Source organism: Muscardinus avellanarius (assembly GCF_963383645.1).
Source record: "Muscardinus avellanarius genome assembly, chromosome: 5".
NCBI lineage: Eukaryota > Metazoa > Chordata > Mammalia > Rodentia > Gliridae > Muscardinus > Muscardinus avellanarius.
The window spans coordinates 69457509-69474203 of record NC_137790.1 but is presented as its reverse complement, the minus strand read 5'-3'; the positions used below and the strand labels follow the sequence as shown (position 1 = coordinate 69474203).

The window sequence follows — 16695 nt, the reverse complement described above, 5'->3', positions numbered from 1 at the left end:
TGTGCTCATGAGCACCGGCCGCTAAGGTGGAAGCAGGCCAAGGGTATGGGGGCCAGATGCCATGGCGGCCTGGGAGGGGCTGGGAGCCAGCTGCTCCTGTCCCACCTGAGCAAACCCAGGTAGGTTGTCTTCCCTGGTCCTGGGAGGGAGACTCGCTTCCTCCCTCACAAGGGAAGTCTCCCAGCACACAGGCATGCGGGTATGCACACTGCTTTCTTCCTTTCTGTCCCCCTCTGTGATTTTTTAACAGACAGGGCCATGTCTTGGGGAATGGGGAGAAAGTCTCACAACAGGGAACAGGAAAATGATGGGTCTGTGAATCTCCCTTAGCAGGGACCTCAAAATTACTCTCTCCCTATCTCTCTCCCTATATCTCTCTCTCTCTCTCTCGCTCTCTCTCTCTCTCTCTCTCTCTCTTTCTCTCTCTCTCCTCCCTCTTTCTCCTCTCTCACCTTCTCTGTCTCCCTCTCTCTCTCTCCCTCTCCCTCTCCCTCTTTGCCTCATACTGAGGACTGAACATAGAAGCATACTACTGCCAAGCTAAGCCCCCAGCTCCTTATATTTCTTATTTTGAAATGGGGTCTCACCAAGTTCCTGAGTGTCTCACTAAATCGCTGAGGCTGGCTTCAAATATGCTATCCTCCTGTCTCACCTCCCAAGTCTGGGATTACAGGCATGTGCCACCATGCCTGGCTGAAGATTCTCTTACCCCCAGGCATTCCCCAGGCTTTCCTGCTCAGTGAGTTCCCAGCTGCCTAGACCAGGGGAGGCCTGTTCAGGATGCTGCTCGGAGCTGGAATTGGGAGCCAGATGATCTGGCCCCACAGCCCCACTTCCCCTGTGAACTCCACATCCTCCCTCAGTGCCATGATGTGGGCAGAAGAGTAACCAAGAAATACAGAGAGGGAACAGAGAGGACAGGGTAGGGGCAAGAGGTTGTAGATTTTGGAGTCAGAGAACCCAGAGTTGAGCGGTGACTTTCCCACCCAGCTGTGTGCCCTGAGCCGGTCCCTTAACCTCCCAGGGCCTCCTGTTCTCACATCCTCTCTCAGAGCTGGGCTGTCCAATGAGCTGGCATATATGGAGGTGCGGGGGTAAGCCCCGGTGGTCTCTGAAGCCACAGTGTTCCTGTGAGGCAGCCATGAACTCCCTCCAGTGCAAAGGTAGAAACACCGCCATCTTCCTCCTCCCACACTCTGGTTGACTAAGGGAAGGGATGATTCCTGGTTGGGTTCTGATGCCTGGGCCAGTGCTTCCTGTGTACTATTGTATTTCATCCTCACCATTGATTCCTGTGCGTAGGTGCTGTTACTGTGCTGAGGTTTAAATCCAGGTGTGTGTGAGCACAGTCTGAGCCCTGGGCCCCAGACCACCTTGCACCAGGCCTTCTACTAACAGAAGCCACAAAGACTTTCACTCACTCGACACAAGCTGATCACAAAATCAGCTCCAATTAGGGGAGCTGTACAATTCATCATCCCAACCAGAATACTCATTTGATTTTTGTCTTGTACACACTCAAAGCAGACAAGAAACCTCCAAGACCATATACCTAAACCGGGTAGTAAAGCCACCCTAGTTAAGATACAGAAAGGTGGAGAGGGATGGTGGACCAGCTTGCGACGGATCCTAAGACTGGCTGGCTTTCTACGTCTGTCTTTTACAATCACTGACATCTTAGCTTCACGGACGGGAAGTGAGAAGCAGCGGGGCGGCTGTGTGCGCATGTGAAGGGGGAGGCAGGCAGGGACCAAGTTCTGCATTCCTCCAGGATCCTGACCCAAGTTCTGCATTCCTCCAGGACCCTGACCCAGGAGGCAGCCCTGTGGGCGACAGGGGTGGGCACCGAGGAGGGGGGCGGGAAGACCACAGGCTTTCTGGAGAGAAACCCCTGGAGGGCAAGTTTCAGTGGGGGAAGAAATGCGGATCTGTAGGGTGTCCCCATGTCATCAACAGAGCCATTGACTGGACTCCCTCTCCTGGTTTGGTTCTGTCTAGGACCAGGCGCCGGCCCCCACCTGCCTCCCAGAACACCCTTGCGCCAGTCCTTCACCCGCCGCCCCGCTCGTTGGCAGAGCTGAGCTCGTGCGTCCCTCTCCCGCTCACCACAGTACGGGGCCCTGGACGTGGTCAGGAGGTACACTCTTACTTCCTTGGGGAGCGGCTCTATCTTCACACCACTTTGTTCCCCCAGTCCTGGAGAGAAAGAAGCAGATGGCAGAGCCCTGAGGAGGCCATTTCTGGTCCCACAGTGCCGGCCATGTGTGGAGTAATTCATGTACTCGTATTAGTCTACAGATGTCTAAACTGTGAGACAGGCCATACTATGTTGAGTCCCAGGACCCAGAGTCCAGTGAAACATACAGGCAAACAAGAATACATTCATCAGATGATTTGGCGCTCTCTCTCTCTCTCTCTCTCTCCCCCCCCTCTCTCTCATACTGACTGGGGATTGAACACAGGGGCATTCTAACACTGACCTACACCCTCAACCCTTTTGTAAAATTTTACCTTGAGATAGCACCTTGCTAAGTTGCCCAGGCTGACCTTGAACTTGCCACCCTCCTGTCTCAGCTTCCAGAGTAGCTGGGATTACAGGTGTGCACCACTAGCTCAGCTATATGGACCATTCTGGGGGTTGTTTTTGTTTTTCCCCTGGTAGCAAAGACTGAATCCAGGGGCATTCTCCCTTTGAGCTTTACCCCAGCCCAGTTTAGTTTTTATTTTTAAAACAGGATCTCGCTAAGTTTCTGAGGATCTTGCTAAGTTGTTGAGGATCTTACTAAGTTACTGAGACTGATTTTATTTTATTATTTTATTTATTTATTTATTTTTGGCTGTATGCGCATGTACTGGGGGTGGTACCTTTTCTACCTCTGGGCTATACTCCCAGACCTATTTTATACTTTATTTGGAAACAGGGTCTCACTAAGTTGCTGAGAGCCTCACTAAGTAGCTGAGGCTGGCTTCAAACCTGTGTGATCCTGCTGTCTCAGCCTCCCAAGCACTGGGATTACAAGCGTGCACCACCACACCCAGCTTGAGACTGATTTTAAACCTGTGATTCCCCCAACTTATGTGACCCATGCTTGGCAGGTAATTATAAGAAATTTAAAGCGATGTCTCTATCTTGCAAACCAATCCGTCTGGCTTATATTCTGTGCAGCGGGGATGCGGTAAAAGGGGCATGCTTGACCTGAAGACTCACAGATGACAGCAGGGAGAGGGTGTTCAGGGCAGAGAACAGCGAGGGGCAAAGGCCCACAGGATGAGGAAGCGTGGCGCACACTTGGAAGTGCGTGTGGGTCGCTTCCCTGGGGCTCTCAGTGCGAGGGGGGGGTAGAGTAGAGAGATGTTGCTGGGTGGACAGTGTGAAGCAGCTGAGACCTCAGGGGCCCCCATATGTGGAGGGAATGGAGACCTGTGCCCACCGAGCAGGAAGGGACGCTGATATTTTGTTATGGGAAGATGCTCTTCCTCTAACATTTTATCAAGCTGGTATTGGTTTCATTCATATCAGCAATGGCAGGCTGCTGCAGGTTTTAGTGGCAGCCAGGGGTGTGGCGTAGAGAGTGTGGGATGGAGGAGCCATTCCCAGTACCCAGGAGCTTCTTCCTGGTGTCTTTCACCCCGGATATTTGCAGCGTCGGTGTGCACAGGGGTGTTAAAGGTCAGATCTTTCAGTCTTCTCCGGGTCTGCTCCCCAAACTGGCCTGATGATCCCGGAATGTGCTCACACCACTCAGCAATTAGGCGCCTCTCCCTGCTAGCTGTGGTGACCACAGCTGCACAGCTCAAAGTGGGCCCATATAGCCACTGTGGGGGTTCCCAGCACACTGATAGAAGACTGGAGAGGGACCTACGGAAACATGGTGGGAGAATGGGGCAGGGGCTCTGGACTAGAGTGTCCTGGGGCTGCAGGGACTGTGTGGGGGAAGGTGTGGGACAGAGGATGCAGAGGGAGCTACACAGAGGGTGAGGCTGGGGGGCAGAGGGCCGGTCACCAGCTTCCAAGTGAGAACAGGCTCACCTCACCAGCTCATTTCTCTTCCCCAGGTTAGACAGATCTCTTGACTATAGGATCAGGACACGAAGAGGTGACAACGGGCAGGATTCACACTTTCCCCACATTATCAGAGGGAGCCAAAGGGGTGACACTTTACCTATCCTTGGACAGGAGAGCAGAAAAGGGTTAAAGCAATCCAGACAGAGTCCAGCGAGGAAGTCCTTGTAGCTGGCGCAGGGAAAGGCCGTGAGTGAGCAGGAATTCTCCAGGGCACTGATGTAGAGGTGCACGGCCCTCATGTGATCGCAGATCAGATAACTGTAACCTGAACAGGGGAAAACACAAGACCCAGGTTTCAGTCTAGACAAATGGAAATTCCCTGCATATCTCTTACTGTAACTGATGAATTTTATATCCCAGAAGACTATAAATACATGGGCTGTCCCTGAGCCACATTTAAAAAATTTTAATGGACACAGATACTGCCGTTTCCCTTTTCCTTTTCATTTTCCTGAGATACAGAAGCTTAATCTGCCAAGAAAGTTGCCTGATGATAACTCTCCCTCATATGTGGGAGCAGAGAGAGAGCCAGGGATGCCGACTCCTCTTCTGGGAAGGGTTCTCTGTCGGCCAGTTTTTACCTTCTTCACCCACTGTTGCCCATACAACCAAATATTTGCAAACTCATTATACTCAACCCAGCAATGAGACACTCGAGGGAGTTGGTGGCAGATTGCGGTCAATGTTTAAAGCCGATGTGCAGAAACTTGCCTGGCCAAACGATGGCTACAGTAAATTTGCCAAATTTTCCAATTTCCTCAAAACGTGGTTTGGTTGTTGTTATTGTTTACTAGTGACGGTGCACAGCAACTCACACTGGGATGGATTGGCTGGGGCTAAGAGGTAATAGTGAGCAACAACCCTCCTTCTCCCCAGGGTTATGGGGTGTTCAGGCTCTCTCTGCACTGCAGGACCCTCGCTGTGGGACTGGCAACCAAGGCTGAGCTGTGCTCTGGCTTTCTTTCCCCCACAGTTGGAAAGTTCCTTCCTCTTATCAACAGGGAGCTGTGCAGAGACAAATTATAGACTCTTCTCCAATTCTGTTGTGAAGAAGAAAAGCGGTAAACTGAAACTCACTGACATTTTCCAAAGCCAGTGAAACAAAACTATGCCACCTGATCAAAATTGCTGGAAAAAGGTTCTAAACTGTTAAAAGAAGCATGTTTAGCCAAGTGTCGTGGCATATGCCTGTAAATCCAGTACTTGGGAAGCTGAGACATGAGAATCGCAGGTTTGAGACCAGCCTCAGTAAACTTAGTGAGACCCTTCGCAACTTAGTGAGATCCTATTTCAAAATAAAAAAGAAGGCCGGGCATGGTGGCGCACGCTTGTAATCCCCACGCTTGGGAGGCAGAGACAGGAGGATTGCGCTGGTTCGAAGCCAGCCTTGCTGGTTCAAGAGACCCTGTTTCCAAAATATAAAATATATAAAAATAGGTCTGGGAGTGTAGCCCGGAAGGGCTTCCAGGAACCCCAGAACCACCTAAATAAATAAATAAATAAATAAATAAATAAAAGAAAAATAAGGCTGGGGAACATCTCTCAGAGAAAGAATTTCCCTAGGTTAAATTTCTAGTACCACACAAAAATTAATTAGTTACTTAATTAAAACTTTAAAAAATAGGGCTGGAAGTGTGGCTCAGAGATAGAACACCTGTGGGCTCAATTAAAAAAAAGAGGCATTTTTTGGAAGTCTAGTAAATTTGGTAAAATAGATTAGTTATTATTCACTAAATCTTCAAAGGAATCCTTAATATGTTAAGAATTTGGTAGCCAGGCGCGCAGGCTTGTAATCCCCGCAATTGGGAGGCAGAGACAGGAGTATCTTGTAGGTTCGAAGCCAGCCTTGCTGGCTTAAGAGACCCTGTTTCCAAATAAAAGTATAAAAGATAGGTCTGGGAGTGTAGCCCGGAGGTAGAAGGGTTTCCAGGAACCCCAGTGCCACAAAAAAAAAAAAAAAAAAAAAGAATTTGGCAAAGCAGTAAAAAACTAAAAAGATAGTAAAGAGAAATGTAAAACTTCCACATAAAGTGTATATTGATTATAGTCATAAGAAGAGTTTAAGAACACTAAGCAATCCTTGATGCTTAGCTTTTGACAAAGTTAATTTATTTAAAATAATGCTATGAAGAATATATTCAATAATATATTCAAAAAGAACATTCCAGAAGAATATATTTATAAGAGAGGATATGTCTATTGATTGAATGCAGTCAAGAAGATTATCCTGAAGATAGATAACTTTAGAGAACTGCTGGACTTAGTGAATCTGGCGGAGGCCACACGGTGGGCCAGTGCTGTGGCCAGCCGGCTCGGGCTCACTGGCTTCCGCCACATCCGTGTCCTGTGGGGGATGCAGCTGCTGCGGGTTGTGCTTCAGGCCAGGGCCCAGGGGAGACAGAGGTCACTGGATTGAGTAATGGTGGATCATAGCAGGGCCTAGGATGAGTGGGGAGACCATTATTCCTGTCTGGAATTTGTGGGCTCAAAGCTACTCAGTAAGTGCTGAGTAAGGCATCATAGGATTGGCAAAGAGCAGCACCGGGAAGACCCTCTGTGGACAGGACTCCAGCCTCTGCTTTCCGACCTGCGTGGATAAACGTGGGGCAGCCAGGCTGGTCTCGGCCTCCATTGACATAGTAGTCCACGTGTCCGACAGGAATCCGAATACCCAAATCTGAAAGAGGCATAATGCGATCAATTTCTTATGTCGGTGACATGTGTTCCAGCTCCTGAGCAGGGTCCCCTGGCCACGAGGCCTGAGGTCTGACTTCGGAAGCCCACCTCACTCCATAGGGCCGTGGGGCTTTGCGAGATGAGCCATGCTGAGAGGAACCAAGGAAGAGTTCGTTTATAAGATACTCATATTCACCTAACAAAATCAAGAAAATATCCTTTGAGCTAGGTGTGGTGACACACAACTTTAATTCCAAGAATTTGGGAGACCAAGACAGGAGGATTGCAGGTTCAAGGCCAGTCTTGGCAATTTATCAAGGCCTTCAGCAATTTAGTGAAACCCTGTTTCAAAATAAAATGTAAAAATAGGGCCGAGAGTATAGCTCAGGGTATAGTAGAATGCCCCTGAGTTCAATCCCCAGTACAAAAAAAAGAAAGACGGAAGGAAGGAAATATCTCTCGACACAAGGTTATGTAAATCGGCAAATATTAGGTATTTGCTAAATTACCTTGTTGATTAGTTTTCCATTTCCCTTCAACTAATAGTTCAGATAGATAGGTTTGGGGCCATGTCTCCACACTCTCCCACAAAGCATATCTTTGTGCTCTCCTGGCTGAGTGGAAGTATGATGTGGCTCTGAAGAGCTGAGTTTAACAGAGATTACAGCACCCATCTCATCACCATGGCAACAGCCCAGGCCTTCCCATAGGGCACCTCTGACCCCTCAGAATGGGCAAGCCCAACTACCAAAGCCCCTGATCCTCCCCATCACTGTTATTGATTGACTGATTGATTTTAGTACTGGGGTTAAACTGAGGGGCATTCTACCTCTGAGCTACGCCTCCCGGCCTTTTTATTTTTTGTTTTGAAACACATTCTCACTAGGTTGCTAAGAGTCTCACTACATTGCTGAGGCTAGTCTTGAAGCTGTAATCCTCCTGTCTCAGCCTCCCAAGTAATGGGATTACGGATGTGTGCCACCACACCTGGCTCATCTATCACTGTTATAAGAAATCATTTGAGTGAGTGGGAGCCGAGGGAAAGCCCCCAAGTGCTGTGTGCATGTAGGCCACTATCATTATGAACTGCAGCATGATGTAAGACTATAATTCACCAATAAAATTATTTTTTAAACCGGGTGTGGTGGCGCATGTTTGTAATCCCCGCGCTTGGAAGCCAGCCTTGCTGGCTGGTTCAGAGCCAGACTCGCTGGCTTAAGAAAGCCTGTTTCCAAATAAAAAAAATATAAAATAGGTCTGGGAGTGTTAGCCCGGAGAAGGTTTCCAGGAACCCCAGTACCACCAAAAGAAATTTTTTTTAAAAAAGGAAATAGACTGCCGGGTGTGGCGGCACATGCTTGTAATCCCCGTGCTTGGGAGGCGGAGACAGGAGGATCACGCAGGTTTGAAGCCAGCCGCGATGGCTTAAGAGACCCTGTTTCCAAATAAAAAAGTATAAAATAGGTCTGGGAGTGTACTGTGTATTATTTGTTTAATGTCACTGCCCAGGTGTTATCCAGTGATATAGAAGTGACCCTTGACACCTGTCCTTCCCTCAGGTCCCACACTCAGCCCATTACAATTCTGGTCAGCTCTACCTCAAAAATATATTCTGGAACTGGGAGTGGTGGTACATGCTTGTAATTCCAGTCCTTGGGAGGCTGATACAGGAAGATTGTGGTTTGCAGCCAGCCTCAGCTACTTAGTGAAGCTCTCTGCAACTTAGTGAGACCCTGTCTCAAAATAAAGAATAAAAAAATAGGGCTGGGGGTATAGCTCAGAGGTAGAATGCCCCTGGGCTCCATCCCCAGTACTGCAAAAAAATTTTATTTTTTTAATTTAATTTTTTTATAAGTGGAACATATTGAGAGTGGTATACATTTACATTGTGCTTCATGCCCTTCCCCCTCCTTTTCCTCCCCCCCCCCAATAGAGAGTGTCCAGGTTAATCGTGTTGTATTTATACGATTGCACACATATTCGTATGTAGCTCCTCCATTGAACAACCTCAGCTTTCTTCCTCTCCTATCCTTACGTTCAAGCTTTGCTGAGATTTCCCTTCCATCATCTGGAATCTCTCTGGTATTACCACAACTCCCTAGCTTGGACATATTACAGAAAACATATGTCTCTGCAAAAATTTTTTTAAATAATATAATATATAATTTAAATATATAATAAAATATATATAATAATTTATTTTTTTCTGGATCTTTCTGCTACTTTGTCTCTACCGCTGCTGCCTCAGCCCAAGCCAACAGTATCTCATTCAGTCTACTACTGCAAACACCCTGCCTGGACCCTGGGCTTCCCTAGTGCCCCCTCCCCCATGGCCTGTTCTTGGCAGTCATCCTTTAAGGAAACCCAAGTTGCCACACCATTCTTACTGACCTGAGAACCAGTGGGATCCTCCTTGTCACGGGCAGCCTAGAAGGTTCTCTCTTTTCCAAACCCACACGATACCTCTTCCTCCTTGGCTCCTTTACTCTTTCCGGTCTCTAGAACAAGCCAAGTTCTCACCCATCCCCAGGCTCCACCTAGAAATGCTCTTCTCCCAGCCATTCCTAGGGCTGACTCATCTCCTCCTCCTCCTCTTCCTCATCATCTCCTCTTCTTCCTCCTCTCCCCCCTCTTCCTTCTCCTCTTTAATTTATTTTTATTTTAATTTTTTGTGTGTGATGCATCTCCTCCTCCTCTTCCTCATCCTCTCCTCTTCTTCCTCCTCTACCCCCTCTTCCTTCTCCTTTTTAATTTATTTTAATTTTTAATTTTTTTGTGTGTGGTACTGAGGATGGAACCCAGGGACATTCTACCTCTGAGCTACACCCCCAGCCCTATTTTTTAGTCTTTTTTTCTTTTTGCGGTACTGAGGGTGGAACCCAGGGGCTTTTCTACCTCCAGGCTATACTCCAAGACCTATCTTATACTTTATTTGGAAACAGGGTCTAAGTTGTTGAGAGCCTCCCTAAGTAGCCGAGGCTGGCTTCGAACCTGTGCGATCCTCCTGTCTCAGCCTCCCAAGCACTGGGATTACAAGCGTGCGCCGCCTCCCCTGGCTTTCCTTTTTTTATACCAGGGATTGAACCTAGGGCCATTCTACCTCCAAGCTACATCCCTAGCCCTCTTTATTTTTAATTTGAAACAGGATCTTGCTATGTTACTGAGGGTTTTACAAAGTTCCTCAGGCTGGTCTTGAACCAGTGAGCCTCCAGTCTCAGCCTCCTAAGTACTGGGATTAAATAAAACAGGCATGCACCACTGCACCTAGCTTCATTCTCATCTTTCTTCTCACCAGATTGGTTATTGGGTGTTTCCAATAACCCTATCTGAAACAGATCCCATACCCAAATCACCTTTTCTCACATGTCCTTCATTATAATAATCACGATATGTAATGATCTTGTCTGTTTCTGTGGATATAAGCTTCACAGCCGTGGGCCTTTCACCTGTCTTTTATCTTCAGGATCCTTGACATCTAGGATAGCTGAGTGACCAATAAATGGTTACCAAATAAGTGAATGAAGCCTCCGTATAGCCTGTAAGTTCTACATGGCCAGGGACCTCATACAAGTCCGTGTTCACTGCCATATTCTCAGTACTGGCTACATAGCTCAGTAAAGATTGATGAGTCAATGGAATAAAATTTTTGTCAGTCCCATCAGGAAGAGGCTCCAACTTTAAAGGACCTAAGAGGCCTCTCTCAGGTAACTGGGGACCTAGTAAGTCACCTTTTTAGAAAATTGAGGAACAGAAGAGCTGGTGTTATGAATGAACAAGTTTAATTCCTCTAACATAGCCTGCAGGGCGTTGGGTTCCTGTCTGAGCTGTGAAGGTGGGGATGAAGGTTGGGCAGCGTGACCACGTGGGCTTCTTCCAGAATTATGCATCTGGGAATCTAGACATACATCTATTGCTTGATCTATAAGGTCTTCAGGTCAAGAACAAATGTCATTTCTGCTTGCTCCAAAGACACAGAACACAGTGCCGGGCACACTGTAAAAACATTTTACAGCAAGTGAAAATAAGGAGGGTCACGGAGTCTTTTTCGGGTTGGTTAGAAGGCCTGAATCTCATTATAGTGGACTGAGAGTCGAGGGGCCTTTTCTGTCTGTCACTATTGGATGGGGAATTCTCTTTCTCTCTTGGACTGAGGATTGGGCTTATCCACTAGAGAGGAGGAAAGTCCTGACAGGCCTGTGAGCCTGGGGGTGGAATCCTCCCATCATGGGGGACCAGGCACACCTAACCAGAAAAAGCAGTGTGGCTTTCCTGTAAGCTAGCCAGGCAGCCATGCCTCCCGGTCCCACCTCGGCACTGGTTTGGTGTTGAATCAGAGAGCAGAGCAATTTTGGTCCATGTGAGAATCCTCTTGTCTAATGGTGGCTAAAAAGTAAACCATTCAGCTGGGAATGGTGGCGCACGCTTGTAATCCCTGCACTTGGGAGGTGGAGACAGGAGGATCACGCAGGTTCGAAGCCAACCTCGCTGACTTAAGAGACCCTGTTTCCAAATTTTAAAAAAATATAAAATAGGTCTGGGAGTGTAGCCCGTAGGTAGAAGGGTTTCCAGGAACCCCAGTACCAGAAAGAAAGAAAGAAAGAAAGAAAGAAAGAAAGAAAGAAAGAAAGAAAGAAAGGAAGGAAGGAAACCATTCATCTCAGCAGCCACAGAGTGACACCTGAAAGAGACTTTCAAGATTATCCTGGTAGCCGGGTGTGGTGGCGGCTACCTGCATTCCCAGTACTTTAGAGGCTGAGATAGGTCAGCCTTAGCAACTAAGCAGTACCCTGTTCCAAAATAAAAACAAAAGGGCTAGGGGCATAGCTCCGAGGTTGAATGGCCCTGGGTTCCCCAATACAGAAAAGACCATCCTACTAAACTCCTCACTGTACAGCAGAAGCCCTGGGATCTCTGCCCAGGACCTCAACACCAGCCTCCTAGCCCTGCCTGCGCTCACTCTCTCGCCCCGGCCACGTCGCCCCAGCTCTCACTGTCAGTGTCTGTGTGGATGGCTTCCACGAAGCGAGCATCTCCAGGGTCCAAGCGCTCCTCCAGGCTGGCTCTGGTGTACTCTGGTCCAGCGGGATCCAGGCCTACAAGGACAGTCTGGCATCAGGAGCCCCCTCTCCTCTCAGCTGCAGGAACCGCTATGGATCCACCACCATCTACCCTAGCAGCCCCTCCCCCATAGATCTGAGTCCCCAAGGATTAACTGACTCAGGACCACCCATTCAAGAAACTCCTGTATGAGCCGGCCTCGCTTGGGAGGCGGAGACAGGAGGCTTAAGAGAGACCCTGTTTCTAAATAAAAATATAAAATAGGTCTGGGAGTGTAGTCTGGAGGTAGAATGGTTCCGTCACCAGTACCACCAAATAAATGAATATGAATAAATAAATAAAATAAAAAAGAAACTCCTGTGTGTTGTCTCTCTTGAGGTAACCTCTTCGTGAGCCATTTTTTACGGCTCTAAAATGAGTTAGAGGCTAGGTATGGTGGCGCACACTTATTGGGAAGCTGAAACAGGAGGAGTACAGGTTTATGGCCAGCCTCAGCAATGTCCTGAGGCCCTCTGCAACTTAGTAAGCCCCTGTTTCCAAAAAAAAAAAAAAAAATAGAGCTGGGGGTGTAGCTCAGAGGTGGAATGCTCCTAGGCACAATCTCCAGCACCAATAAATAAAAAGTTTGACAACAATGACCCTTTGGCAAAGGCTAATGTGAATATTAATTTTCAGGGGCAACTGGGTCTCATCTCAATAAGGGTCTCTCTGAAAGATTCTGTAGATCATGACTCAGAATCGTCCAACCAAAAGGCCACAAAGCCAGGGTGTTTACCACATAACACTAGTCTACTGACTTAGAGTGGCTCCTGAAGCCTAAAATCCCCCACATCTCCGAAGATATTTAACAAAACTGTCTGAAGGTGATTTCCAGTGAGTCAAGGATAAAGGTGTTACAAGCCATTTTACAGATGTAGACACTGAGGCTCAGAAGTACATGGCCTCTAATCCTGATATTAGAAATCACACAATAATAACAAGGTACCATTTTATGCAAAAAGACCACAAGCTAAATTCTCATTGTGACAGATGTGTCAGTCATAAGAACAATGGCCCGGCCCAGCATGATGGTGCACACTTGTAATCCTAGTACTTGGGAGGTGAAGACAGAAGGATCGCAGGTTTGTTTGTTTGTATGTTTGTTTGTTCCCTGTGGTACCAGGGATGGAACCAAGGGGCTTTCTGCCTCCAGGATACACTCCCAGACCTATTTTATATTTTATTTGGAAACAGGGTCTCACTAAGTTGCTGAGAGCCTCACTAAGTAGCTGAGGCTGGCTTTGAACCTGTGTGATCCTCCTGTCTCTGCCGCCAAGTGCTTGGATTACAAGTGTGCGCCACCACTCCTGGCAGGATCACAGTTTTGACTGAGGACAGCCTCCGCAAGTAGTGAGACTCTCACCAACTTAGCGAGACCCTGCTTGAAAATAAAAATAAAATAGGGTTGGGGGTGTAGCTCAGGGGTAGAATGCCTCTGGGCTCAGTCTCCAGTACCACACACAGGAAAAGAACAAAGGCGTAACACACCCCGCTGCTCACCTCAGAAGAGGCACTTGAGGACAACCTCTCCCTAACTCTAAACCCTGGAGGATGGGCAAAGAAGGAGGTACCTGTAATTCGTCCCAGCTGGCCTTTGTAGAAATGTCCCACCATGCCCCCGACGTGGGCCCCCAGGCTAACACCAATGATGTGGATGGAGGATTCCGACACACCCAGCGCCTGGAATGGGCATTGACAATGAGTTCCTCTGGGGCCACAGGCCCAGGGCCTCACATGATTTGAAGAAACGACCAGACCTCTCATCCATCGGTCACTTCACCTCTTCCTGTACTCTGCACCCCAACAGCCCCCTCACTTCAAAGTGTGGAAGCAAGAGCCACAGACAGTCTTCTGAGGAATGACTAAATGCCCGGCAGTCTGGGGTGACCATCTACCTCACAGTGGCTCAGGAGAGCAGGAGCCTTCGGGAGGTTCTGTACCCTGCCCAAGGTCAGCACTCCAAGGGGCCAACGCCAGACTCGGACAAGACACCGACTCACCCTGGATAGCTCTGCGCCTGCCTGGATCTCCTCCAGGGTGCGCTTTGGACATCCTCCAGGATGTGCCTTTCTGCCCTAAGCCCTTTCTGCCACACCTAAGCCCTTTCTGCCCTAAGCCCTTTCACACCTACCAGGAGTTTACTGAGGAAACGGGAGATTTCAAGGCTCAGCTTCACCACATTGTCCACAGCTGAGAAGTAGACGCCTGTAGACCCATACACCCAGTCCACCGCAATGACGTTGGCATCTGCCGCACGCAGAAGGGCTCTGATAAACGTGTCAATCCAGGAAGGCTTCGTTCCTAAGACCCTAGACAGGAGCCAAAGGAGAGGAAATGACTTGCCAACCTGATATCGCTGTTATGTCTATTTTTTTGTGTGTGTGGGTCTGGGGATGGAACCCAGGGGCATTCAACCTCCAAGCTACACCCCCTGACCTATTTTTTTTATTATTATTCTTTATTTTGAAACCAGGTCTCACTGAGTTGCAGAGGGCCTCACTAAGTAGCTGAGGCTGTCGGTGAACCGCGGTCCTCTGGTCTCAGCCTCCCGAATGCTGGGATTACAAGCGTGCGCCACCACGCCCGGCTCCCGTTATGTCTATTAATCCCAAACCTGGAGAAGTTAACACTAGGGAAAGGCCATAATGGGGGTCCATCACACAGCCCCTTGCACAGGGAAGACATAATTCCAAAGTTGTCCAGCCTTTCCCAGCGCATGTGAACCCTTTGTACCAATTATACAGACTGATTTGTTCTGCCCAGATGCAGCCTCATGTCACGGCTCAGAACCCAGGTTGGATTTCAGCCCCACTTGGCTTCAGTTAGGCACCTTTGTGCAGTCCATAATCTACATAAACCATACGCACTGCCTAACCTTGTTTGTGTTATGTGGAGTGGGGGAGATGGCTTTGAGCTGGATGTGGTGGCGCATGCTTGTAATCCCAGCATTCGGGAGGCTGAGACAGGAGGATATGGGTTCATGACCAGCCTCAGCTACTTAGTGAGGCCCTTTGCAACTCAGTGAAACCCTGTTCCAAAACAAAGAATAAAAAATAGGGCTGGGGGTATAGCTCAGAGGTAGAATGCCCCTGGGTTCCATCCCCAGTACTGCAAAAAAAAAAAAAAAAAAGGCTTTGTACTGTAGAGAGTTAAAATTTGCAATCTTAATTCTTATTCTAGAATATTGGCTCTTTGCTCTCGTCTGGAGGGTGTTTTCATTCATTCATCCACTCATCCATTCATCTATTCATTTGTAAAACAGACATTTACTGAGTCTGGGTCAGTCAGTATGATAAGCGTTTTCCAAAAAATAGAAACAAGTAGCGGGAGGGGGGAGATCATCAAGTGCTGTGTGCACGTGCGTCTCCATCATTATGAGCTTCATAATGATGTGAGATTACAATTCACCAATAACAGTATCCTTAAAAAATAAATAAACCGGGCATGTTGGTGCATGCTTGTAATCCCAGTGATTAGGAGGCTGAGACAGGAGGATTGGAAGATTGCAGGTTCACAGCCAGCCTCAGCTACTTAGTGAGGCCTTCTGCAACTTAATGAGACTCTGTTTCAAAATAAGGAATAAAAAAATGGGAGCCTGGCGTGGTGGCGCACACTTGTAATCCCAGCATTTGGGAGGCTGAGACCTGAGGATCGCAGTTCACGGACAGCCTCAGCTACTTAGTGAGGACCTCTGCAACTCAGTGAGACCCGGTTTCAAAATAAAGAATAAAAAATAGGGCAGGGGGTGTAGCTCGAAGGTCGAATGTCCCTGGGTTCCATCCCCAGACCCGAAAAAAAAAAATAGGGCTGGGGGTGTAGTTCAGGGGTAGAATACCCCTGAGTTCATCCCCTAGTACCTCAAAATAAAATAAGAAAAGAAATAAAAACAAGTGAGATATTGCCCTATCCTTCTAGAACTTAAGATAGGATGAGAGAGACCTCTCCAGAATAAAAATGGTGGGGATTTTTTTTTTTTTTTGAGGGTCTGGAGATGGAACCCAGGGGCATTCTACCTCAGCCCTGAGCAACACCCTCAGCCCTATTTTTTATTCTTTATTTTGAAACCAGGTCTCACTGCACTGAGTTGCAGAGGGCCTCACTAAGTAGCTGAGGCTGTCCTCGAACCACGATCCTCCATCTCAGCCTCCCGAATGCTGGGATTACAAGCGTGTGCTACTGCTCCCGGCTAGGGGACTTTTTTTTTTTTCCCCCAGAAAATTTTTGCAGCAGATTGGGATCAGGAAAGAAGTTTTTCCAATAGCCCCCAGTACAGGAACAATCTGAGCCTGCTCATGTGAGCAGAGGAGCACAGGCTGGGTAGGTGCCATGGAGGGGCCTGGGGGGCTTAGGAGCAGCAGAGTTAGCAGCCCGAAGAGCTCTCCAGCTCTCCTAGCCATCGCTGGCTTGGAGCTACGGACTCAGCCTTGGACAAGGGCTGAACATGAGACTTGCTAGAGAGATCTTGGAACAAGAATGAGGAGGGGATGCCTAAGTAAGTATTATCTTGCCCCTGAAGTCCAAGGATCCAGGAGGCAGAGAGAGGCCAGAGATGGGGAAGTGGTAGTCCTCTGGGCAGTGTCTCTGTGTGTACTTCTTCACTGGACGCCCCCAACTTGAGTTGTTTTATCATGAGACTATTATGCCTCTGTTCTCCTTCCTTCAAGAATGCTATCTCTGTCGGGCGTGGTGGCGCACGCTTGTAATCCCCGCGCTTGGGAGGCAGAGACAGGAGGATCGCGCAGGTTCGAAGCCAGCCGCGTGCGCTGGCTTAGGAGACCCTGTTTCCAAATTAAAAAAAAAAATTTAAATAGGTCTGGGAGTGTGGCCCGGAGGTAGAAGGGCTTCCAGGAACCCCA

General features: G+C 48.3%; 1 protein-coding gene across 1 annotated transcript in view; it reads right to left on the bottom strand.

Moving 5' to 3' along the window:
- The window catches only part of PLA1A (phospholipase A1 member A), a gene marked incomplete at both ends in the record, with an annotated part of 50740 nt that overhangs the window by 7680 nt on the left and 26365 nt on the right, over positions 1-16695 (bottom strand). The window contains 6 exons of the mRNA XM_080696521.1: positions 2107-2196; positions 4164-4331; positions 6654-6743; positions 11734-11835; positions 13411-13519; positions 13971-14148. Of these exons, the coding sequence (XP_080552647.1) occupies positions 2107-2196; positions 4164-4331; positions 6654-6743; positions 11734-11835; positions 13411-13519; positions 13971-14148 (737 nt within the window). The remainder of the gene's footprint in view (positions 1-2106; positions 2197-4163; positions 4332-6653; positions 6744-11733; positions 11836-13410; positions 13520-13970; positions 14149-16695) is intronic.